General features: G+C 44.2%; 1 protein-coding gene across 1 annotated transcript in view; it reads right to left on the bottom strand.

Annotated features, from left to right (window-relative positions):
* Nucleotides 1–23,718, bottom strand: part of LOC130835712 (ATP-binding cassette sub-family C member 4-like) — a 153,346-nt gene extending 129,628 nt beyond the window's left edge. The window contains exons 1-8 of the mRNA XM_057707474.1: nt 23,624–23,718; nt 19,899–20,009; nt 19,232–19,352; nt 9,015–9,239; nt 5,260–5,349; nt 4,220–4,383; nt 2,927–3,052; nt 1,510–1,759 (exon numbers count right to left, since the gene is read on the bottom strand). Of these exons, the coding sequence (XP_057563457.1) occupies nt 1,510–1,759; nt 2,927–3,052; nt 4,220–4,383; nt 5,260–5,349; nt 9,015–9,239; nt 19,232–19,352; nt 19,899–20,009; nt 23,624–23,703 (1,167 nt within the window). The 5' untranslated portion in view covers nt 23,704–23,718. The remainder of the gene's footprint in view (nt 1–1,509; nt 1,760–2,926; nt 3,053–4,219; nt 4,384–5,259; nt 5,350–9,014; nt 9,240–19,231; nt 19,353–19,898; nt 20,010–23,623) is intronic.
* Nucleotides 23,719–25,921: the final 2,203 nt, after the last annotated feature.

Raw genomic sequence — 25,921 nt, 5'->3', positions numbered from 1 at the left:
TCCATATGCCAGAAGGTACTAAGAAGGCAATAATGTAACAGTGGTTAAGAAACTAGGCTTTGGGCAGAATCCTAGTTCTGTCATTAACAAACTGTGTGAGGATGGAGGAGCTAGTTCACCTGTTACAGGAACCTGGTTTCCTTATCCGTAAAGTGGGGACACTAATGCTTATCCCATTCGGTTGCTGTCAGGATTAAATGAGATGAGGTGGAAAGGCTTCAGGAGCGCCCGGACCACACAGGGAGCCCTGGCAGCAGTGATTGAAGACAGCGGGTGCAGCAGCAATAACAAAACCCCAGCAGCACAACACACGTGTGAAGCCTCCATCCGGACAGGTTACCGTGTGACCTCAGAACATCCCTCCAGTCCAAGGATATTCCTAAGTGTCCTGTTTCAAGATGTGAATGCCATGAAAAGGGAATTTTATTGAACTTTATGAAACAGAATTTTATTGGACAATCTCTTAACAGTGTGGCTAGAAGCCCCTGTTGGAAAGAATGATAAACTCAGGGGACCAGAACTGACCCCGTATGACTGATTTGTTTTATGGGTAATAGTTTTTTATAGTATAGAAACTTCATTCAAAAAAGATGTCAGATTTTATGGCAAGACACAAAAATAAACTATCTCCATAGCCAGAGCTTTCTAATTTCACTGTATATATTACTGGCTGCCCATCACTGTGGAAAAGTAGGAACACAACAAATTGGATTTTTTATAAAGCGCAGACACTCAAGCTTATGCCCAGGCCGGCTCACAGAGGCAATTTATTTTCATTTTAGACCTAGTCATAAACACGCAAATGTCTAAGCACCCATTATGTGCCAGGCCCTTATCTGGATGATGTAACTTATTTGCCCCTGGCAATTTAGGGACAGTTAGTTAGGAAAAGGAGGCAGTAGGTATGGTGGGCATCACAGATTTGAAAGGAAGAGGCAGCTAGAGAGAGAATTAAGCAGTGAGTGAAAAGAGGCAAGGACAGAAAGGTAGACCCAAAAGGCCTGCTCAGACGTCAACAAGCAAAGCATCTATGGAGGAAAGAACCCATTTCTAAACAGAGAACTAAGTGAAGCTGAGGCTATTCTTCTGCCCAAGGAGCAGGGACCTCTCAGCAAATTCTTTCCCTCCCGGCCCAGAGAGGAATCCTATTCACCTCCGGACTGACCAGAGTTGTTACCTAGTCATTCGAGTTAGCACAGGAGATGCAATCTGTTTGCTTCTCCTGCTTTTAGACATTTTAATAGCCCTGAAGTCATTACTTGTATATCTAGAGTCCTGTGCCACGGCGAATGCTGCCCATAAATTAGCAGGGATCTTGCAATATTTGTAATACACTCTACCTAAGAAGGGAGGGGAGTATATAGACCATAGACATTTTGGAACGACAGCCAGCTTTGGCACTGGGAGAGTTAAATCTCGCCTACCTGGAACATGGTGACACCAAATAAAAGAAGGCATTTTACAAAAAATCCACCTACAACTTAAGAGAGTTATATCAAGTCACTAAACCTTGATTCTTCGGATGCTGACGACTGCCTCTGACACCTTCTCGACGGCCATGGGGAAGTAGAGGGTGCCCGTAAACCGCAGAGCCTCGTACAGCGTCACCACCACAAACATTTGGCTGGCTGTGATCATATTGTCAAGGAGCACATTGGTGAGGAAGGTGACAAAAACCATGACTTTGCTTGCAGTGAAAAATGATGCCAAGTTCATTCCTCTAAGGAAGGAACTTCTTAGAATCTTGGAAATTTCCTTCCTGGAAAAGAGTAAGAAACAGGTTTTAAAAGAAGCATCAACATCCAAGACATGAAGTCAAGTGCCCTGTGTGAGTGGCCCCTTTCCAGGGAGTGGACACAGATTAAGATAAACCATCCCTCACGTCATGCAGACACTACACAGTGCACACCCGGGGGTCTGCCCGACACAAGGGCCGCACCCTGCATCACCACCTCACTCTCCAACTAAATGGAGGCTTCATGTCACACTTTTAAAAATATTGAGTCAATCAGACTGAGTTTGAGCATTCATTCAACAAGCAAATGTAACCACAACTCTTGTGCTAGGCTCCTCACTGATGACAGAAAGTCACAGTGGGGGAGCCAGGAGCTCATGAACTTGTGGGGGAGAAAAATAAACAACCCCAAAACTGTGAGACACAAGACATCAGACAGAGGAGCCAGCACAGCCCCCACGGAGCACAGAGCAGAGGCGTGTGACTCGGAGCAGTGGAGTCAGGGCAAGTCACAGGCACGTGGAACCTGAGAAGATGAGCGGGAGTCAGTCAGGCCTGGCGGAGGCCAGAGAAGAAGGAAGATGGGGGTGTCCTCCCAGCAGAGGGAGGGGCCCCCACAAAGGGGCAAAGTGAGAGGTGACAGGGAGCTGCCGGAGAATTCTAAGTGCCCTGTGCTAGAGTATAAACACTCATCAGATATTTAAATGAGAGAGGGAAAAAATTCTACAAACATAAAGCAAAGCAAAAAGATCAGTATTTTCATGGCTCTGTTTGGAATGAATAATAGTTACTCGTGTAGTTCAGCCTGATACAGGTACCCAATCTCTATAATCTCCCCATTTGTGCTACATCAACATATATTATAGTTTTAGTTTAAATATCATTGTCTCAAATACTAACATCTTAGAATCACTGCTTATTTGGGATTTGCATTATTAAGAAATATTTGGAATTTCATTTCTATATAACTAAGAAGCATATATATTTTTTACTTTAAGAAGATGGTACATGGAAGAGCAGGTTAAAATGGCATCTCCCCTATTCTCCTTAACCCTCCTGCCATGTGCAAGGGGTAGATGGATAGTATTTCAGTTCACTTAATGTGAAAACTTGGTAAGACTTCTAAATTCATTCAGTAAAAATAGCAAATAAAAAGTACAAACATATGGTATGATATATACAAACACTTACCTTCTCAAACTGGTAATAAGGTCTTCAAAAGGCTTTTCCCAAGCATACATTTTTATTGTTCTGATGCCAGTTATAACTTCGCTCAGGGTCCTGATCCTGTCGTCTGTGAAAGCTGCGGTCTTATTCCTAAGGGGACAGATGTGAGAGATGAGCCTTAGTGACCACAGCCCAGATTTCCTTATCAGGAACATCAGCAGCTCAGCCGGAGATCAGGGATCAAATGATTCCCTACAGCTCTTCTGTGCTGACAATACAGGCAGGTCCTACTCAAAGTACAAATGGAGAAAAAGACTTCAATTAGGAAATCAACCATTCAGCCCAATTCAAGAAGTAACTTGGAGAACTTGCAGTATCAGCTAAATAAGACCTGAAATGAGTCAAGTATAAATCATCGGCCCAAGAAGGTCACGGTTAGGTAGGGAAGGCAGAAAGTAATCTAACAAGAAGACAGTGTCTATGCTGTAATAAAATAGGAGTAAAATTCTGGGGAGCAAAAAAAGATGGGGCTGTTAATTCCACTGGGAAAAGTGAGCAAGAAAAGCTTCAGAGACCTGGTAGCACTGGGATGGGGTCTCAAAGGATAAGGAACACCTCTCCACAGCAAAGAGAGGAAAGGGAATTCCAAGTAGAGAAATACACCAGGCATAGAGGGGCGCGGGTGCACACACACACACACACACACACACACACACACACACACACACACACACCATCTCCATCACTCGACAACCTGGACAACGACCCACCTCCAACCCTCTGGGACCTGCTTCAGGTCTAACTCATCACCAGCAGGCTCTTCATCACCAGCCACTTTTCCATCACATATGTTGCTAGGAATGTAGGGTTTACAAAGACATAACTAAAGTCAACCTTGGCCTTGGGACACTTATAACTTAATGGAAACACTGAATTAAAACAAGACATGAACATACATACCCGAAAATGGCTCTAACACAAGCATAACAAAAATATGTGCAGCTAAAAATGGGCCTGTAAGATTATAATTTTTAATAATGTTTAAATAACTTCGACATTGGTACATTCTGCTCAAGGACGTTCTACTTATTCAGGTATGGTGCTGGGAGGATTCAGTGAAATGCCTTCACCTTTCCCACTTCAAGAGCAGCCTTCAGCTTAAGGCTCGAGGCTCCAGCTTAAGCCTGAAGGGACTACAGTGCATGCAAAGAATACATCAGAGAAGGTATTTATTTTGTTTTTGAACAAAAGAATTGAGCAGACTGTGGATGTTACCAAGTACATATCACCTATTTTTTAAACAAGTGTTTCTCTTACCAGAGTGATGAAAACAGCTTCCCGATGCAGCTTTGCAAAAGCAGAAGGATAATTAGAACCACCATCCCGGCAAGACATGATATTCCTATTTCCATCCAGAGCAGGGCAGTCACTGCGATAGCCTGCAGTGGCCCCACCCACAGAAAGTGCAAGAACATCGTTACCTAAAAAGACAAAGACAAAGCCTTTTTAGGACTGTATGAAAACAAAAACCAGTTAGGACACAGTACAAAAACAATCTGCTATGAAGGAAGAGACACGAATCCAAACAGAAATGATTACAGGTGACATGTACTTGGTAACATTCACAGAAATTCAGCTCTCATTTCTCCCTGGAACCCAAGAAAAGCCTATATTATGGTACCTACCACACTTTCCAGTAATTACCTCCCTGACAGGCTGTGGCTTCTCTAGGGCAAAAACTAACGCTTATTCATCCCTGAGTCTGAGTAGGGGCCTTTCTTCATGTCTGATGAACGAATAATTGAAAGAGAAATAGTGCAATACAGATCTGACCAGCAGCTACAACACCCTGGGTAATGTGATCTATTCAAAAGGTAGTATAAAAAAAGAGCATGGCAGGACAGCAGAGACTAGGTTGTGTCTGGCTAGGGACCACCCATTTGGCATTATTTATCGAAGGCTCTCTATGCAGCAGGCACTGTACGGGGCACAGGGGAAAGAACAATCCCTGCCCACCAGGCCTTCATGATCTAGAGGAGGAGGAAGACAGTTCAGCCAGCAACACAACACCAACAGCATGCCAAGAAGGGCCCCTCCAGAAGGACCTTTAGGGACATTAACCAAGCTGGGCAAGAACACTGCTGCCTGTTTATTATTAGAAAAACAAAACTCTCATCCACAGGACAACACACATCTAAGGTGAACACAGAAGCAATGAGTGTTGGCTAAAGAGAACCCTTGTCTTATGTCCTCCACAGAATCCTGGCCAACGCCAAACATGGACACCTGGCATCCCAATAAGCTAAACCCACTCAAAAGGAGAGGAAACGGAAAAGGATCCCTTGGGAGCAGCTTACCTGATCCAACTTGTTCACATCATTGGACAGCAGGTTGACTATCTGGCCTGTGGTGGTCTTGCCCATGGCCAGGCTACTCAGGTGAAGGGCCTGAAGTAAGAGAAAAAGACAGAGAATTGGATTCCTATGGTGATACCAAGTCACTCTTACAACATAACAAAATGGAGCATGTTTTCATGGGGTCTTGAGTGGCGTCAGGACGAGCAGGATGAATGACCAACGACAGCAGGGCTCTAGGGGTCCACATTAATCCTTCTACTCTTCAATGTGGAGCATCCATGCCCCACAAAGGGAGGGATAGGGGGTAGAAGAAAAATCCCTCACTCTCTTTTTCAATGAATTTGGACATGCCCAAAGTATAAAAGGATGTAAATTAAGACTTAAGAATCAACTAAAGTAATTTTGAGCCAAATTAAATGATAGTGGAGAGGCTGCCTGAAGGAAAGAAATTAGGGGACTTGGACTATAAATCTGGAATCAATCATTGGTTCTGTGTGTGACATCACTTAAATAATTTGATCTTAGTTTCCTCATTCTGAAATGAGTACATGTAATGTTCAAAACACTATTCCTGTGAGGAAACTGTGTTCTTAATACCACTCTGCTGACTTTACAAAACACACAGCCTGTGTTGCACAATCCCTTTATTTGGTTAAAAGTTCTGAAAAATGCCCTAGAGATCTGAGGAACCTGAACAGACCACCATGAGCTGTTTCAACAAATCACCAGCTGGAACCACTGATCCAAACAAAATGTCATAGTTTATAAAAACTTTTCATTTAGCCCTTAAGTTAAAAAAAAAAAAATCAATGATCAAGTGTGAATGTAAAATGATGTAGCTGTGACAGAAGAGAGTATGGAAGTTCCTTACAAAACTAAACATGAAATTAGTGTGTAGCTCAGCAATACCACTCAAAAGAATTGAAAGCACAACTTGAACAGATTATCTGCACACCCATGTTCACAGCAGCACTATTCACAACAGCCAAAAGGTGGAAACAATTCAAATGTCCACTGACAGATGAATGGATGTAGAGAATGTTGTATAGACCTATAACGGAATGTTATCCAGCCTTAAAAATGACTTAAATTCTGACACCTGCTGCAACATGGATGAACCCTGAAGACACTGCTACATGACATAAGTCAGACATAAAATGACAAACACTGTATGATTCCACTTACATGAGGCACCTAGAGCAGTCAAATTCATAGAAGCAGAATGCTGATGGCTGTGGGGAGGGGACTGGGGAGTTAGTGTCCACTAAGCACAGGTGTTCAGTTAGGGAACATGAAGATGTTCTGGAGATGCATACCGGTGATGGCTGCACAACACTGTGAGTGTGCTTAATGTGAGTAAAGGTGGACTTAAAAAGAGTTAAAATGGTAAATGTTTTGTTGTGTTTATTTTATGACAATAAAAAAAATCAATGATCAAAAGCCAAAAGTAATTTTACCAAAGTGATGAAAAGGTATATAAGTGACAAGTCATTTTTATATATGCTACATCCCACAAGATCATTCAAAATTCAGCTGAAAAGGACATTTTAAAAATGGGCCATTTTAGAAAGCAGCAGATGTGAAGCCTTAGAGATCTCCTTGAGAAGTGTCCAAGCCTAGAATACACAGCGTAGACACACTGTGACTACGAGCTGAGCAGCCACTCCACCTCTAACACCCAACCTGGTTTCTCCCAGGACCAGGGATGAGGAGGTGGGGCCTCAGCATAAACCACAAGGGTTCAGAGGGGGCCTTTCAGAGCCGCTCTGCAGCACCAGCTTTTGCCCGAGGGAATCAGCCTACCTGTAACCTGCAAAGAAGTGTCTTATTTCTGCACCGCAGCAGGACTCTGGATGCAAGACTGTGCATGAAGAAATTGTTCTTTCCCACATTTCTGGAATTTCAGGTTATGTCTATGGTTTAACCCCAGCAATACCTGACTTCATACAGGGACAATTCGTTCAGGTATAATCAAACTGGAAAATGAACACTTTAGGTGATGATTGCATGCACATAAGCAAACGTGCCAGATCAGTTTTCCCAAAGGCAATGTTCCAAAGTGTTACTATGAAGAAGAAAAACAGATGAACAGCAGCTCACCTGCACAGCAAAGAGTAAGCTTTGACTGAACCATCACCTCAAACCTGACTTAAGGTTTTCACAGTGAAGTTCCAATGAAATTTGCTATTTATTTATGGGAGGTGAGCATGATCTGGAAAAACAAACATCCAACTAATTTGTGGGGAAATCTGAGTATTCATCTCCTAAATGGTAGAAGGTGCAACAGAATAAAAAGATGGTGAAGAGCAACAAGGAAGCCCCCTGATCAGCATGTATGGGGGGCATCACCGCCACTGCCACGTCGCCCGACTGGCTCACAGGCTGCAGCCAAACATGGACAGAGATGCCAGGCCCCCGGTTCACACAGCCCCAAGATTAACCAGACTCTGCTCAAGGAAAGAGGAGGAGACATCTTGCATTTTGCCAAGAAAAGCATTCCCAAGAAACAGAAGCTCTAGATTAGCAGCAACTAGGTAAAAGAAGCAATAATTTCAATGTAAATTATTTGGTTTTAGCTTTCAGTGAGGATTTTATTTATTTTTTAATAAAAATTATATATATTTAAGGTGTACCACATGATATTTTGATATAACTATACACTGGGAAATGATTACTATAGGAAAACCAATTTATATATCTATCACCTCATGTAGTTACCCTTTTGTGTATGTGATGAGAACACTTAAGATCTACTCTCTCAGCAAATTTCAAGTATAAAATACAGTTAAATAAGGATTTTTTTTTTAAAGCAAACAACCCTGGGCAAAGAGATACCCAGGAACAAGTTTATACAGAGCCTTTCAGCTCTTGACACAGTGTATCTGTGGCAATTTCTTTGTGAAGTCACTTGAAATCCCTACTCCTTTTATACTAGTTAAGATCACGGTAAACTATGAAATAATTTTATGACATTTCTCAATACAAAAACACTGAACACATCATATCAGGTCTTTTTAAAACTGCTATAATGCATACTAAAGATAAAAGGAAATATTGTATTATGAAAATAACTCAAATGAACAACAAATAATCTCTAAAATTACTAAAAACAATGGAAATTTTCAAGTTTTAGACCAAACCAACTATTTTCTTTAATACTATTAAAAACAATCATAACTATAGAATATAGTGAGTCTATATTTGGTATGGATTCCATTTATATTTTTCTTTAGTTAACACAATTTTCCTGGATATGATTAGATGGGCCATTTAAAAATATAATCATTCTCTTTCTCAAATATATTCTTTGCTCCTAGATTTAATTTTAGAGATTCAATCACTAAAGTTCACTTTTAAATACAACTTTGATGTAAATGAAGGTTTTAATGATCAACAACAGAATGTCATAAATACCACTATGAGATTTAGGCATGAAAACATTGAGAATCAATTTGATGCTTTTGATACTTATTTTTTAATTAGATTTCATGACAAATTTAGTGGGTATTTTGCAATAGCCTGTGGATAAAAGTTATCAAAGGTCAGATCTCATGACCTGATCTCAATAGAAAACTTTTCATTACTTATTGGTAAAGTTTGCTTAAACAGCAACAAAATTGGCTTGATGCAAATAGTAAGCTTCTCTAGTAAGGTGTAAGTGATCCCAGTTACAAAATTTTTAATATAGAGAACTTTCCCAAAATGCTTCTGATGCTTCAGAAGAGGTACATACTTTGGAAGTAAATGACACTTACCTTGTGGTAAATCATATGGCACACGGCTACTCTTAGCCTCATCCCCACACGCTGAATGTGATAGAAGTACAAGTGGTGCAGGATGGCCCAGATGAGCACGCAGGCACTCAGCCCTGCAGCATAGCCGTAGGCTTCGTACAAAGCGGCAGAATCGGTGGGATCATGGTTTTCAACATAACTGACGATTTTCCCCAAAAACATGGGCTGAACTACTTTGGTGCCTTCCTAAAAGAAAAAAGCCTTAATTAGAAATGTAAGCCATCCCAGTTTCCCTTAACACAAACTTTATTTTTATTATTAGCATTTTTAAAAGACATCTTGACAAAATGCTACATTCATGGCTAATCTAAAAGAAAAATAACTATCTTCCATAAGACAAGCAGACAGTAATTTTATCCTTAAGCCAAAATTTTATGTTCAAAGACAATAAAGCCTTAGTACGTTGTGCTTAGTACACTGTGGATGCTCAATAAATACTATAAACAGCGCTTTAGAACACATGTGGCAAAATACCATGTGAGCCTTTTCTTAAGATGAATAACAAAAAAGCTGGCAGAAGAAAGATAAGAAATTTGCTTCCATATGAACAAGCCCTGCTGTGTGCCCCTGTCCCCTGTACTCTCAACGCCCCAACCCAACAAAAAGTCAAGATGGCACATGTACGCGAGACGGGCTCTTAGATCTCCTTCTTCTTTAAGAGCATTTATGAACTGAGACATTGGCACAAACACAGATCTAGTCTTTCATACCCCATGTATGAGAATGAGTCAAAAATTATCCGCACTCCGATTATATCAAAACTTCTGTAAGTTCTACAGCTGGAGTGTGGATAATTTTTGACTCACCCTCAAAGATCAAGAGAATGGAGACCAGCTTCTGTTGGAGCATCACAAAGACACCAGGCTTGGGAGCTTCCCAGGCTCTCGGGCCCAGGGGGCACTGCATCAATATGTCTCTACCCCCTAGAAACTGGGATGTTCCTTGGAGTCAAAAATTCAATACAGCAGAAGCCAAGCTAAAAAATGTCATCCATGGTTCTCCATCTGCCATACAATGCAGGTGCTGGTTTGGAAGAAATATTACCAATCACCTCTTCCCCAAGGCAAAAATCAAAATCCTAATCCAATGAATTGGGAGGCACTGTGGCTTACCCCCAGAGTGAGACTTAGGAAAAGCAATTTTCTTTCCCAAAACTAAATGTAAAGAAACAGCAACACTTGTCTACCCTGCCAAATGGCTACTCCACCCCACAATCTACTTTCTCCCTTCTACCCCTTGAAGGTACGCTTCTCCCCCATTAAGGAAAATCAAACACTCAACACAAACCCAAGTTACCAACTTAAGCACCTTGGCCCTCGATATATTTCCCCCACAGACTTCTCAAAAGACAAAATGCCAAAAGTTTGGAAATCTTTCAGCAATGTGGCTTTGAAACAAGCTTTTCCTTCTAAGCAATTCCTCCTTACTAACACAGACACGATAAACAACGGACGGGTTTGCTTTTGGTAGCCCTCTTCTGTTTGCTTTTGGTAGCCCTCTTCTGTCCGTCTGAAGTTGAAGAACCCACATGCAAGAGGAAGGGAAGAAAAATCTAAAACTCCAAACACAAAACAAAACTAAGATGAATTTGCTGCTCAACCAACTAGTGCCTGATCAGGATATTTACAGTAAGCTGTCCCTGTCCCTCAAATGTATGTGACATCAAACCCCAAAACTCCTGCCTTGCTCTACACACGCGTACACACACGTTCATAGGCTGCACCAATGGCCTTGCCTTCCCTGAGGTCATGGAAGTTTTCATCTACTATAGAGAAGTAAGGGAGCACTGTTTAGCTGGAAAATTATGAGTAAGATGATCAGATCAGAGCAAGATGATCAGTTTTCAAGAACGCAAGCCTTATTAAGGAGTAAAGGCCAATCCATGGCCCAAAGCATCCACTCTTCTGTCTTTTCTTGATCCTAATCCTCAACTAGTAAGAAAAAAGACACCTGAGAAAATACTCTTTAGCAAACTTAAAACTAATAATAATATAAACAAATTAAAACTTTATGGCTAAGCAGGAAAAAGATAAAAAAATTGCTCCCATAAACCCTTCACATTTGACATCAATCTGATTCCCATGAATGTTCTTTCCATAAAGTTTTTATTCCTATACAAGAATTCACAACTATGAAATCATAAGGGGTTTTTATAAGAGCCCAATATAAATTCACAATGTCCAATCATTCAAGGTTCTCTGAGGCAGACATTTCTTGGCAAAGTTCTTGCTTTCAGCCTCCTGAAAACACCAGACATTGGGCCCCACTTCTTGCTTCTTAGGGGAACTTCTTACACAGTAAGATGCTAAAATTTCCCAAGTGGGTACAGTTCCTCCTCCATGTTTACCCATGTACTTGAAATATTTCTTGCCCAACTCTACCATCTCTGATTCACGAGAAAAATAAAGAAAACACAGGAAATAAAAACAAGCTATCAGACAAAGAAAATATGCTTGAGTGAAACATATAAGGAGAAAAGAGTGAGCATGTGGGAAAAATGAATAGGCACATAATCTTTAGAAATGGGGGAACAGGTGACAAAAGGTAGAGGTGAGAAAGATCCAGAGATAAGGAGGAAAAGCAGTGTATCTCAGGAAATCAAAGCCAATAGGATTCTAGATATGCCTTCAGTCCTCTTTTACACAGTGGTCTTCATTCTGACTGCACCTGAACATCACCTGGGAGGGCTTAAGAGCACTCTATGCCCAAGGCCCAGCCTCCTGAAACTGGTTTAGGTTCATCTGATTAAGGATGGAGCCTGAAGTTCCCTCTCCATGGAAGATTCTGGATGCATAAACTAACCCCATGTAAGCATCTGCTATCCTTCTCTCCTGCAACATCAGGGCTTCTGAACCTGGAGGGGATGCATACTTGATTTGAGTTCCATGCCATATATCATGCTGCCAAGTAAAACCCAAACACTTGAGACTCCAGTGCTGAATTAAGACCTTTCATTCAGCACAGAAGGAAAAATTAAATGTTCAGAAAAGAACAAAATTTAAAGATGAATCAAAATTTGTTTTTAAAGTTATCTCTTACAGGAGAGGGGTAATTATAATGGAACTAACAAGGATGTCAGCCTTCTTTAAAAAACAGCCTCTTCTATTAATTTGGCTTTGTAACTGTGGAAACATTATACAGTATTTTAATTATAAAGCAATTTTAAAAAATCAGTTCCTAAAATTTCAGGGGAAAATTAAACAAAAATAACTAAATACATACCCATCTAGTAGGGTAGCAGAGCCATAGAAAAAGGAACTATTAAAAGTGGTTTTAAACAAAATAATTTGAAAACAACACATTCCCTGTGTGATACACCTACTTAAGGACAATATGAACTACAAAAAAAAGCTCTGAATTCTTTCCAGAAGTCATATTATGGGTGATACTGTTCATAGTATAAGATTTTAAAATGAACAATTATATTGATATCATTGAGAACTGGGATTAGGCATGGGATAAAAGAGAATAGACGATGGGAGAAAAGAAATACAAATCTAGATTAACAAGATAAAGTAAAAAGATGAGTGACCTCTATATGATTTAGATTGGAAATACCCACAGAAATTCATGATTTGTTTACCAAAAAAAAAAAAAATGTATTCTAGCTTTGTTCAGTCAAAAACCTGAGAAACAATAACCAACCCAGCAGCAATGAGCACCTCTGGTGTCCAGACTACAGCCTCTAAATACTATTTCCCCCTAAAAGTAGCCACGGATGCTTGGAGAAATGGCTGGAGCAAAAGCTGTACAAGATGAGCTAGAAACATCTTGCCATACATATCAGAAAGCAAAAAAACTAGCAACATTCTAGAGTATGTGCAAAAGACTTAGGACCCAACCTGGATAGACTGCCACTGGTTAAAAATGGCCAAAGGTTGGCATAAGCATAACTACTGTAATTGACTGAAGCACATCCACAAATGCTTAAATCCATGAGCTCAAACTGATACCCCTAAAAACAAAAAAAACAAACAACAACAACAAAAACTCATTAGCCCCGGGGGGAACCAACTCATTATTTTGAAAATTAGTTTAAAGAAGAGTGAAGAATATTAAGAACGTCCCCTGCCCTTACTATACGTATTATAGCTCAGGGTAACCAAAGAGTTCATAATGACCAAGTTTCTCTTTTTAGAAATATTTCAGCTAATAAATGAAGAAGGTAAGAATTAGAATATCACCATTCTGCAACCCCTAATGAATTAACATATCTTGAGCAATGATCATGAAATCCTCCAAACGTTACACACAAAACAGCAAGACCTTATCTACTTCTTAAGGGATGTACACAACACTATAAGCCTACCTCCTACAAAGAGGAAAGGGGGGAGAAACCTGAATGAGTCAGATCAAGCTTCTGGATCTAACCACCAACTTAAGGTACCAGAGGAACATGTTACATGACTCAGGAGAGAGACCATCAGCCAAATCCAGGCTGTGGGAATCTCTACAGGACAAACAACCCGGTTTCTTCCATTTAAAAAAATAAAATAAATAGCTGAGAGGGAAAGGGGGTGGGTTGAAGGCCATAGGAAAGCAACCCATACATCCTGCATAACCAAATGAACCTTATTTGATCCTGCCTCAAACAACAACGTGGATAAAAGACTGTGAGCACTGGTTAGATATTGATATTAAAGTTAATGTTTATGCATAATAATGGGATTAGGATTGCATAGACAGAAGATTCCACATCTTTTGATACAGACTAAAATATTTATAGGTAAAAGTGATGTAATATTTGGGAACTGCTTCAAAATAATCTTGGGCAGTGAGAGTGAGTAGGGGTTCAGATGAATCAAGACTGTTCATAAGTTTCTAATTATTGAAGCTGGCTTAGGGTCACATAGGGGCTTATTTTCCCTCTACCCTTCTGAATTCTTAGCCGAGACTCCCTGTAATAAATGACAGAATAACAAGAGAAAATCAAAGAGAAGTTTATTAATATGTATACCTCCTGCATATGTGAGAGATACCAGGAAAATTGAGTAACTCCCTGAGATGGCCCAAGCCACCACCTCAAATACCATCTCCAGGTAGAGACAAAAGAAAGCTTGGCGGGGGTGTGGGGGGGCACTTATAAGAGGTTAATAGGAAAAGGAGCTTAAACTAGGGTAAGGTTGGGTTTGTTATGGAGATTTAAGCCTTCTTAACAACTTCTCCATTGACAGGATTCTTCTGTAATTTAGAGCCATTTTTCTCTTTCTAGTACAGAGAGAAAGACACCTTTACAAATGGAGATTTCCTTTATCAAAGTAAATGTCCCTCACAGAAGGGTAACTTCTACTCTGTCTTCAAAGCTTTTCCTGTGTCTATTTCTCATAAAACAAATAATCAGCTCAAAATAATCTTTATGCCAAAGAGGCATATTCTGTGTGACACATCCTGCTACCCTTCAATCCTGTTCTATTTTTGTATTTTTAAAATGTTCTTTAAAACCTACAGAGAAAAAAAAAAATCACCACAGGAAGCAGTTGAAAGAGGAGCACAGAGCTGCTAGAAAAAACAGGTACTCCTGACTCTGATCTCTTACCTAGGAACCAGAACACTTTGCTTCAGAAACCAGGTCAGCCACCTGCAAGTCACATGACCCTAAGTCCATCACGGGCCCTCCTGTACCTTCAGGTCCTGAATCTGAGAAAATACCTGTCTTATCTACCTTTGAGGAATCCTGGGACAACTAAATGAGCTACAACAGCTCAAAGTGCTCTGAATCTACCATAAAAAAATTCAGTGTAAGCTATGCTCAATTTTATTATACAGAAGTCCTGGGAAGAGACCTATTCTATTTTTAATGGCAGAGGCTGGTTTCACAAAGGGCTTGGAAAACTCATTGCTGCTTACAGGCCGTCATGGCAGAACAAGAACTCTTGACAAAAGTCATTCATAAAAGCCAACATTTCTAGACAGTAATTAAAGTTTCACTTCTAAGCAGATTTTAAAACTTTTTAACCATTATGAATGCAATCTTTTAAAAAAGAGTCACTTAACTCCTGACTTCTGAAAGAAAATGGAATAAGGGGGGTGGGGGTGAGTGAAATAGGTGTGGGAGATTCAGTCCAAACGTCCAGTTATAAAATAAGACACAGGGATGAAATGTACAGCATAGGAAATACAGTCAATAATACTGGAATAGAATTGTATGGTGAGAGATGGTAACTAGACTTATAGTGGTGATCATTTTATAGTGTATAAAAATATTGAATCACTATGATGTACACCTGAAATTAATGTAATATCATACGTCAATTACACTTCAATCCAAATAATTTTTAATGCTACAATTAAAATCTTACACACGCTTAAAAAAAAAGAAAGGAAAATGGATTGAAAAGCATCACCCTCATTTATGACTCAAGGTCATCACTGTGGATATTACTAACATCTAATGGCTAATGCTATGCACTTAAGAGCCAGCAGGGGGCACACGGCAGGTCTGCTCTGCAGGTCCCCTGGGCACTTTGCTCAATGCTCCCTCCTCCTCTCCCTTGCTGTGTGGTCCTCAGTGGTTGCTCACACCCAACAGAATCTTTGCTACCAGCAGACACTCCTTAGTCTTCTGGGTTGAGTGAAAGTGAGGGAAATTTGGAAGACAGGGTTGGAAAATAAATGCAAAGGCCCAGTACAGCTCTTGGGAAACCCGTCCTGAATCAAGGCACAAACCGCACTGTGGAACTCAGAGGATTCTGCTTATTTCCTGCCCATCAGCTGAGTTCCAAAGTGCCTTCCTAGGGCCTCCACCTGGATCAGAGACAATCAGCAAAAGTGTCCTTGAACAAAGGCCAAGTGACCAAACAAGCCTGGGCCATTACTAACGGTTCCTGGAAAAGAACATAACCCCTGACCACTCCTCCCCTCTCAGGAGAAGGGACTGGGCAAACCCATGCTTGCTCTTTGAGGTCACCCCACTTTCACAGCAGCAGGCAGAGACCTCATCTTTTAGGGAGAAGGCCCTGATGACCTGGGGAGGTGGCCTCTGTGTCTCTGGCCCAGGCAGAGATTTTAGGCTCCTCCTCTCTACCCTGAGGGTCCTGGGCAGGCAGAGACCTGTCCTCCCAACCTGTGGTCCCCATGGAGGTGCACACAGGGGCCAGGCGTGCTGGGAACTCGCTGGCTGCTCTGTTCTAATTAGGGGTGGCCTGAAAGAGCTCCATGTTCAACATCAGCCTGGTGCTTTTTTCTCCAAGCATTTCAATCACTCCTCAATTCTCACAGGACAGAGGTTTTCACATTTTGAAATCCCAACCTTAAAAGCCTCACCCTGGACTGGCGTCACCTGCCTTTTCCCACTGGTGCTGCCAGCACACTGCTTGGGAATCGTGGATGATCCACGAGGCATTCTATGCACCAGAGGAATTAAAAGAAGGCTGGAGGTCACAGAGGAAACATGTTTGCATTTTAGAGAATCCTGGACTGAGTACAGATCTTCCACTATCTCAAATACAAACACCAGCCCCAGCATATATAGAAGGTCACAAAATGGGAAGATGCTTCATAAAATCAACTATTTAACAACATTCATTCCAACTAACTCAGTAACTAGCTTAAATCACCAAAAACTCGTAACTGCATCTGAAAAAGATCTTTGAAATGTAATAGATTCTTACTAGCTTTGTCATGAGAAATCATTTCTTTCTAACTTCTCCAAAGAGTGTCAACAGGCAAGTCTAGGAAAAGAAGAGTACTTGTGTTTGGATTTCAGGTTTCTTTTGGCTGTCAGGAAAAAGGAAATGCAAGGTTCACTTCTTGAGCTTTAATGACCCACAGCTCCATGGACTTCACTGCATCAGAACTAAGAGCTCTGCCAGTTATTATTTTATTAGAATGAGCATCACATGCCAGTCCCCACGCTCACCTAGGGAATCCAGGCCATTGTCTACTTTTACACTGTAAACCACCAAGACACTGGCCTGAACAGCACAAACAAGCAAGCACCCTCCTGGGAGAAAGCCCAGCTCCACCTCACAGCTGATTTACCTGCTACCCACCCAGAACTGTCTGAATCAACCCAGCTGTCACCCTAAGACCTCAGGTGACTGACCTGGAGTTCTCATTCTCACCAAGCAAATGCACCCTCAGATTCACAGAGATATAGCTCTCAGCAAACAACCAGGCGCTCTCACTAAGTAACAACATAGAGGACTCGGCCTCTGCCCAGATCATCAGTCCCAACGCAGTCATCATCCAAGACCCACTACCTTCCCACAGGTCCATCTCCAGGAGGTGGTCTAGAATGGTTTCTTAAGAGTATGGATGGATGTTTAGATGCAGTTCACCAGGGCAGCCACAGCCTCATCCACTTGGGGATCCATCTGAACGCAGCAAGAAGCTGCTGCTAGTGTCAGCACCCGTCACTTCCGGCACCAGGGGGACTCGGTCACCAGGACCCCACCCTCATTTACGATCCCCAATCTGACGTGCTGCTCCAAAGAGTTCTTTGCATCCTATTTACTACCCTTAGGCCAAGTTCAGGATGCGTGTGTATGAGACCCTGAAGATAAAGCTCTCAAGCCCTCCTGATCCTGGAGAAGCTCTCAGTCACTGAGAGGGTCATTCTCAGAAGTCAGAGCACCTGAGATGGAACCTCAGTCTGTCCTTTATGCTTTGAGTGACCACGGGCACGTGATGTAACTACTTGGCACTCAGTGTCCTCTTTTCTAAAACGGAGGGCAATATTATACCTATGACTTAGTTGAATTAGCCAAAGGATATAAATGCTGATAGCAGTTCTTGATACATAATATTGATATTTTTTTAAGTACGTACTGTTGTTATTACTGCACTACTAACAGCACTGCTGTTGCCACCACCATGACTACTGAGTATAAGCTCCTGTACTGCTACCAGCACATCCAGCACTACTACAGAGGATGAGCCCCCACATTTGCCAGGTCTTCTGCTCCCCACTTTTCTATGACCACCCAACAAGCAACCTCCTGAAAGAGGGGCCAGTGCTCTAGCAGTTGCCACCTTAGGCAGGCCCCAGGCTTGGCCTTCCGGGACCCCCAGCAGGAAGTATTTCTGCGGCTGGGCAACCTTGAAATCAACACTCCACCCTGCCCTTCACAGGGCACTGCAGTATCTAGGTAGTCAGTGCCCTCTCTACAGTGGCACCGGGCACTGTGCCCCAACTGTCTGGCACAGTGGCCATCCCACCTCTGTCATCAACAAGAACCCAGGTGGGTCTGGAGCAGAACTCCAGCAGCCGCAGCCAGAACAGGGAGGCTGACTCCAGCAGCCGCAGCCAGAACAGGGAGCCAGAACAGGGAAGCTGACTGATTGTAATGATACATACAATATTATGTATCCCTGTGTCTCCAGGTGGAACTGTCTCACTGGGGATCTTAACCCAGAACCTTTAGGGTCATGGAGGTCACTGACCTCATGGCTTTCAGCCTTCACATCCCCTCCTACACCCTCTGCAAATGCCAGGCGACAAAGTCCCCCCCCCTTCAACCAGCAATCCACCCCTACAGCCAGGGACAGAAACCAACACGGGTGGTGCACAAATTTTCCATAATTCATGGTGCAGCTGGAGCTCCTCCCCACGGTGGGGGCTTTGGCTCTCAGTGCCCAGCCCACTGGGAAGGGGGCAGCCTGGGAAAGGGTGTGCTCCTGGGAGCTCTGGGCAGCTCCAGCCCAGACACAGGGCCCAGTTCTGCTCTGCTGGAAGGGGAAAGGCAATGATACCTTCTTGGGAAAGCATTTACCAGATGTGATAAATGGTCAAGTTAATTATTATTTGCTGAGCGCCTGTAAAACGTCTTATGTTACTGGGGCTCTAGTCCAAACGTACTTCCTCCAACCCACAGGGCACATATTCCTTGAGGTTGTAGGATCTTCTTTTGGTCAAGGATCACTCTTAGCATTTATATCATTTACTGATCACCAACAATGTCCTAACATGGTATAAAATATCTTTCCTTTTCAGTGCCATCCTCCCATGACACTATGTTTTAATTGGTTTAAAAAAAAAAAATAATCCCCCAGAGGTCCAGATCTTTAAGTATCTGTCCCTTCTAAAGATAAATACAACCGCTGAGCTATACCATGTTTCCTAGACGAGATTTATCCTCACACCTTAAACCACTGGCCTCTCTCCCCACCCGTCTCGCCCATCTCAGTACTGATCCCCATACACTGAAAAGCAATGCACTGTGTGTAAAAGCTTTTACCTCAAGAAATGTAAAAATTCCCAAAACTAAATAGGATTTCCAGTAACACTTTATGATTGCTCTCGTTAAAGAAGGCTCCCGTGCATCCTTCTCGGCTCTCAGAACTTCTTGGTCCCAGTACCTGGGATGAGAAACAAAGCACAGTAAAGAACAGCCCCGCCACAGGCAAAGGGGGGAGGTGACAGAGGGGAGGAGAAGCCTTCACTACAGGGCGCTGTGTGGCTGCCCCATAAAGGCTGGCTAATTGCTTGCAGGGCTCCTGAAACATGAGCCATGCAGACCCTGAAGCACCAGAAAAACAGGCCTTGAGGGGAAGAGTCTCAGTCTCCGGAAACAAGTTCCTGCCAAGCTTTGCTGGAGTCACAGCACCATGAGCAGCCCAAGAAGGCAGACAGCCTCCTCCAGGGACACCACCTCCGGGGACAGAGCTCGGGGTCCAGCGCCTGGGCTGCTGGCTCCCTCCACGTCCACAGACGCACAGGAAACACGGGGCCCCCAGCGTCCAAAGGGGGCTAAGCCCGGGCTCAGCCTGAGGGGGGTGAGCGTGCAGTGTCAGGGGAAGGAGGCTCCAGAAGAGCCCGGAGGAGGCGAAACCCACTCCAAACCGTGAGCCACACGGAGACGTTCTCACTCCTCCTTCCCCTTCTCCTCTCTGCCTGCTGCTCACCCTTGCAGCTCTTCCCCAAGGTGCCTGGAGCGATCTTCCGGAAGCACTGAGTACATGTCATCTTCTTCTAATCTCCGCTTGTGGCCAATTTTAAACAAGGGGTTTAGCCACCTGTTAAAAATTAAGAGAAAAGGAGAGTGATGGATATCCATACTACACAGCACTAATTAGAATCCTACATTCATGGGCTTTGTTTAAAAAAAAAAGTCTACATTTTAAATATATAAGGATACAAGGGGGAAATGAATTATGTGCTTATACACACACACATACAAATCAAGGTACAGGGAAGTCACTCTGGCTTATACATGATATAACTTAACTGAGGCAGCCTGTTTGTGGCCTTTGGAACATACATTGTACATCTGCTTTAGCTATTAAGGAAAAATACATTTAGAAATCAAAATAAAGTAACTGTGGTTCAGGCACGCAGAACAGAGTTGAATGACCACCGTGGGTAAGGCTGCAGACAGATTCCTGTATTACTGAGGACTTCAATTTTCTGAACTGTATCAGGCTCAGGGACACCTCCAGTCATTCTCAAAGCAGATGCAACCTTGTGGTCTCAAGATCTCCTTAGATTAGCTGTTGACACAAAGGAATTCTTACCGGGAATCACCTCACAGATGCAACACCCTTGAGTCAAACAGGCTCTGGACCCTGACCTCCTCACAGCCCTGTCAGACTCCCCTCAGCCAGGAAGCTCACGCGAGCCTCTTTCTGACCCCGACCTTCTGAAGACGTCCCAGAGATAAGGAACACCTTCCCAACTAAAAGGCATGGGGTGATTCTTCTCATGGTCCTCCCTGGTATCACTCCCTGGAAGAGTAATTTCTTTTCAAATGTAACACAAGACATTCAAAATGGCTGGGATTTTATGGACTGTTGGGTCCAGCACCATCAGCCTCAGTCAGGGAATAAATAGAACCCCCCTATACTTTCAGGGGACTCCACTCACAGCTGACAGCATCACCAAACAACAGTTTAATTCCTCCACGCCCATGCTTCTGCCCAGGGACATCAGGCTGCCCCCACTGCCACCCCACCTCGGCAAAGGTGCATGTCTCAGTCATATCCCTGTTTTCTGAGGGACAAAACAACCTTTCCGATAGGAGCTCCCCACACACAGCCATGGCCGAATACACAGTCCCCATGCCTAAGGGTTCTGGGAACAGGATCTCACCAGACCCAGAGGGGCCTGGCCTATGGAGCCAGCACCCTGGATGGAAGGGCACCACCATCAGCCTAAACACGACTCAAGAAAACCCACAGACGGTGTGTGCCCTTGAGGGGTATCGGTTCCTCGGGGCCCCTGTGGCCAGGGCCACCCACGGTTGGGCCATAAACTGCCTCCAAGAAAACTATACTAGTGGACACTGGGCGACAGGTGGTGCCCACCCGACCCAGGTTACATCCAGGATTTAATGACACACACCCCACCTCCCAACCACAGGGGGCCATTCATCTAGTCAGCAGGGGAGCTGGTACCAGCAGGAGTGGTCGCCCTTGTAGCATCCTTGGGGAGCTTAGCATGGGGAACAATTTATAACGCCATAACTACAACGGAAGTCACTCGGACAGTGGCCTGGAGAACTAGAGAACCCGGCTCCAACTTTAGAATCATACAATCTTCACTGCACCCTCTGGCCCACATGACCCTCCACCACTGCACAGCTCTCACTCACCTGCTGGCTGATTGAGGGGGAGTTTGTGCCCCTGCAAACATTTTCTGTTGTTTCTATATTAACGTGAGTGGTCAAATAGAAGACAGCGCAACCTGACTGTTAGAGAAGGCTGCCTGGCTACATTTTACCCAGAATAAGAAGGGCCTGACTGAACAAACTTGGGACAGTATCAAAAGGGCGATCCCCAGCTTCCCTGGGCTCTGGATTCTTAGGACCCCTTCCAGTTATTCCCCTTCTCGGGCTCTGTGGTCGCTGTATCCTCAACCACCTCATTAGTTTCATCTCTTGGAGACCTGAGGCAATCAAACTGCACATGGTCCTTACCCAGGGGTATGAGCAACTGGGACTCCAGACAGATGACAGACTTATTTTAGGTGAATCAGGAAAAATTCTGCTCCTCTCACCCAACATATGACAACGCCCGTGCTCAGCAGGAAGTGGTTTCAGAAGAGCGACCTTTGCCCCTTCAGTAAAAAGGAAAGGGAGGAATTGCTACCAGGCTGTTGTCCCAGAATTACACCCCTGCCCCTCCCTCGAATAGAAACCACTGGCTCTTATCTGAGTCTCAGGCTCCACCATAAAAGGAGGAAGCTGCAAACAGAGAAATAAGACCTGGTTAGAACCAGCCAGGCCCAAGATGGCGGGAGACCTAACCGCCAGTAGACCTTGAACCTCATTATGTGCTCCCTGTGATATATTAGCAGCTAAATGACACCCCCACCAGTGTCAGGACAGTTGACAATGGCCATGACAACAACCTGAAGAGCCCATACAGGGCCTGAAAAGGAGGGTTGCCTCAGTTTCAGGCCCAAACCACACCCCTGTTCTCAGATATGTCATGAATATTCCTCCCTCTCTTGACTCAGTTCCCTCCCTTTTACCTCAACCCTCCTATACATACAGTGTCTCAGCCCAAACTGGGTTGAGAAGCTGATTTGTGAACTATTCTTCTTCTCCATTCTTTGGCCATTGAACAAAGCTTGTACTCTTCTAGTATCGCCATTGCTTTAATTATTGGCTGTGAGAATCCGAGCGGATGAAGAACCTTCCCCGCCAGGATAAGGGGTCTTAGCCTGGGCTAGGACCCTGGCACAGCTCCAGGCGACCAATCTGGTGAGAAGTACAGCAGTTACCTACACAAGGAACACAGGCCCGGGAGCCCAGACTGCCTGGTTTGGGATCCTGTTCCATCATTTACTAGCTGTGTGATGGTAGGCAACTCACTCAACCTCCCTGCTCAGGGCCTTCAGGTGTAAAATAAGAGGGAACAGCTCCTTCCCTTCCAGCAGGAAAACTGGCAATGGGTGCCCATCAACATCCATAAGACGTCCTCACCTTCCCATGTCCACACACACACACTGTGAAAATCCACAGACAGAAGGTGCTTGGAGTGTTCCCTGCCCTGCCTGAGGTTAAGGAGATGTCTGCCGACTTGGTTATTATTTATGTCAACCACTTCCTTCTTCTAGACCCCTCTTTCCTCAAGGGCCATCAAATGGCCAAGAGACGTAGCTACACACACTAAATACACCACAATCAAAACAAGCATAGGAGCGCCCATCCCCTGGGGATCCCCTGGGCTGTCCCATAAAAGAAGGAAATTTCAGAATTTCGGACAGATGAATGGATTAGGGTCCAGAAACAAAAGATCTAGTAATCACGCAAGTGTGATTAAAGCCCAAAGGTTCAGGCCCACCTACTTAGTAGTCCCAGCTACTAGATGGAAAACTTTAGTTAAGAGTGTCACCTCTTTGAGCTGTTATTCATTGGTGTGTTTCGTTCCAGCTCAAGGACCCTTCAGTGGTTTCAGGACCAAATGATTCCTGGGGAGGACCACCTACATAAAGACCATGCACTGCTTCTCTAAAGGCTAGAGGTCTGGATAAGACCCCCAGAGGCTTCAGGGACCCCATTCCCAGAGTGGCCTCAAAGGTGGAAGCAGAAATATTCACAATAAGGAAAGGGGCTGGTCAAGTACATACTCCAGTCGTCTCAGTGTGTCCCAGGCAAAAACAAAACGGTTTCAAGAATAACTCTCACCAGACGAACAGGCGCGAGCAGAGGTTCGCGCCCTGCAGCGGGCTGGCGTTGGGCTTCACCTCCGGGTGCACCGGCAGCATCTTGCCGCCGGGGCGGGCGCGGGGCCGGGGGGCGCGGCTCTCCCGGCGGTGCGGCTCCCGCGGCTCCTGGAGGCGCCGGCGCGGGGCTGCTGAGGACGCGGCTGCCTCGCGAACCCTCCGGGGCGGGAGCCGGGAACCACCTGCTTCCGGGAGGGGAGCGCCAGTGCCCGCCCTGACCCCGCCGCCCCGCCTGCGCAGCCTCCGCGCTCGCCCCCAGGACGCCTGCGGCCACAGCCCTGGAGACAGGAGCAGCGTGCACGTGTGGGGCTGCGGGACGAAGAGCCAGCCTGGGGGAGGCGGCCACAAGCCGCAGGCAGGTGCCAGGCGAGGCCACCCGCTCTTTGATGGAGGCGGGGAGGCGGACGGCGCCGCACAACCAACCCAGCTCCCAGGATAGCACCTGGCGGCACACCCTGCTGGAGTTCCTGCTCTGAGCCCAGGCACCCACCCAGCAGGGGGAGAGGGGAGACTCAGGCTCTGCCCCACTCTGCTCCTTAGAAGCTCCCCAGGGGCTGCAGCGAAGACCCAGAAAAAACTGGAGGAAGGTATTAATAGCCCGCCCTCTGGGAACTCTGCCCTCATCAGGACCAAACAAGGGTAGTGTGGAAGGTGCTCCAAGCAGGACCCTATGGGGCCTTCCTGGGACAGACCCCACCCCCACCTCGTGTCCTCTGCCTGCCTCTTGTTTGTAGAAGAGCTTGTCTCCCGGGCCTCCCTGAGTCACAAAAGGCTGGCTCAAGAATTAATGATTAAAAGAATGTGAACATGTAATAAAAATATTTAACAATAGATGGGCCATATAGCAGCCACAGAATCTTTAGTTCTCCCTGAAGGCTGTAGATAACATGCTTGATGCACACGCCTGAGTTGTTTTGCAGACGCTAAAAAGCCCACCAGGTGGAAGAAGTTAACTGCATGATGACTGTGATCAGCTGGAACCTAAGACTTAATGATGAGGACCCCTGTTACATCACCCTGTTCCTCCACATCAACCAATCAGAGAACAGTGCATGAGCTGATCAGATACCCTGAATACTCTTTCTCCCTCAGCTTGCCTTTGAAAAAAACCCCTAAAATCCTCTGGGGGAGTTCTAGTCTATTGAACATGAGCCTGCTGTACTCCTTGCTTGACCCTTGCAATAAAGCTTTCTCTGCTCAGAACTCCAACATTTCAGTTTGTTTGGCCTCACTGTGCATAGGCAACAAGAGCTTGGGTAGGACAACGCAACCAGCAGCCAAACATTTGACCTCGGACAACAACAGGGTTTAGCACAGATTATGTGTATAGAACTGCAAGGCTTAAATAACGAAGGTAACAGAAGAAGAGCTCAAATGATTTTGGAAGATGAATGCATGCTGTCATTGAGGAAGGCTTTTGGCATCTCACATGTTGCACTGTGGGGAGTGGGGGGTACCTCTGTGAGCTTTTTGCTGCCCTCTTAGATTGAGAAAGGAGAATATAGGGAGAGAGTCTGCCCTATGATTCTTTCATCATGAACTCAAGGCCTAGACAATTAACAGTGGCATATGTTACAGAATACAGGTTATGCGCATTTCTGGAGAACTTACCTCACTTTTAACTCTAACAATGCCCTGTTCAAGAAGGTATTATTATCCCTATTTTGTAGATGAGAAAGATGAGGCTCAGGGACAGCACTTGTTCAAAGTCTTCAAATCAGTAATGATGAATCCTGATTTAGACTCAAGTTCTAGTCCAGGATGGTTGTCTTGGATGGTGGGTGTGTGTGAAAAGTGCCTAGAATATGCTTTGTGAATGAATGAGTGACTGTGGGACTGAATGCACAAAATCTTGGGTCCCCTCTCATAAGTATTTAGCTCTTTGTGTGACCATCTTACCAGCTCAGCAGCTTCTCTTCCCTTCCATCCTAAATGAAGAAAGATCAACGTTTGTGATGCTTATAACAAGATTACCTTATTATTCTCTGATAATTTCCCATGTACCTTGGCTAAATGGAGTTATTAATAATGGTGTTATTAATAATGGCTCTTAGCTCTAGTTCTGGAGAGTTTATGTACAGCACTGTGGCTACAGTTGACAACATTGTACTATATACATTTAATTTGCTAAGAGATTAGATCTTGGGTGTTCTCTACATAAAAAAGAGGAAAAAAAGGAAAATGGTTAAGGTGTGAAGTGAGGGATATGTTGATTAGCTTGGTTGTGATAAATATTTCACATTGTATACATAAATAAAGT

The sequence above is a fragment of the Hippopotamus amphibius genome, chromosome 14, assembly GCF_030028045.1.
Source record: "Hippopotamus amphibius kiboko isolate mHipAmp2 chromosome 14, mHipAmp2.hap2, whole genome shotgun sequence".
NCBI classification, from domain to species: Eukaryota; Metazoa; Chordata; class Mammalia; order Artiodactyla; family Hippopotamidae; genus Hippopotamus; species Hippopotamus amphibius.
Note: the sequence above shows the minus strand (reverse complement) of the source record. Positions and strands in the feature narration are given on the sequence as shown.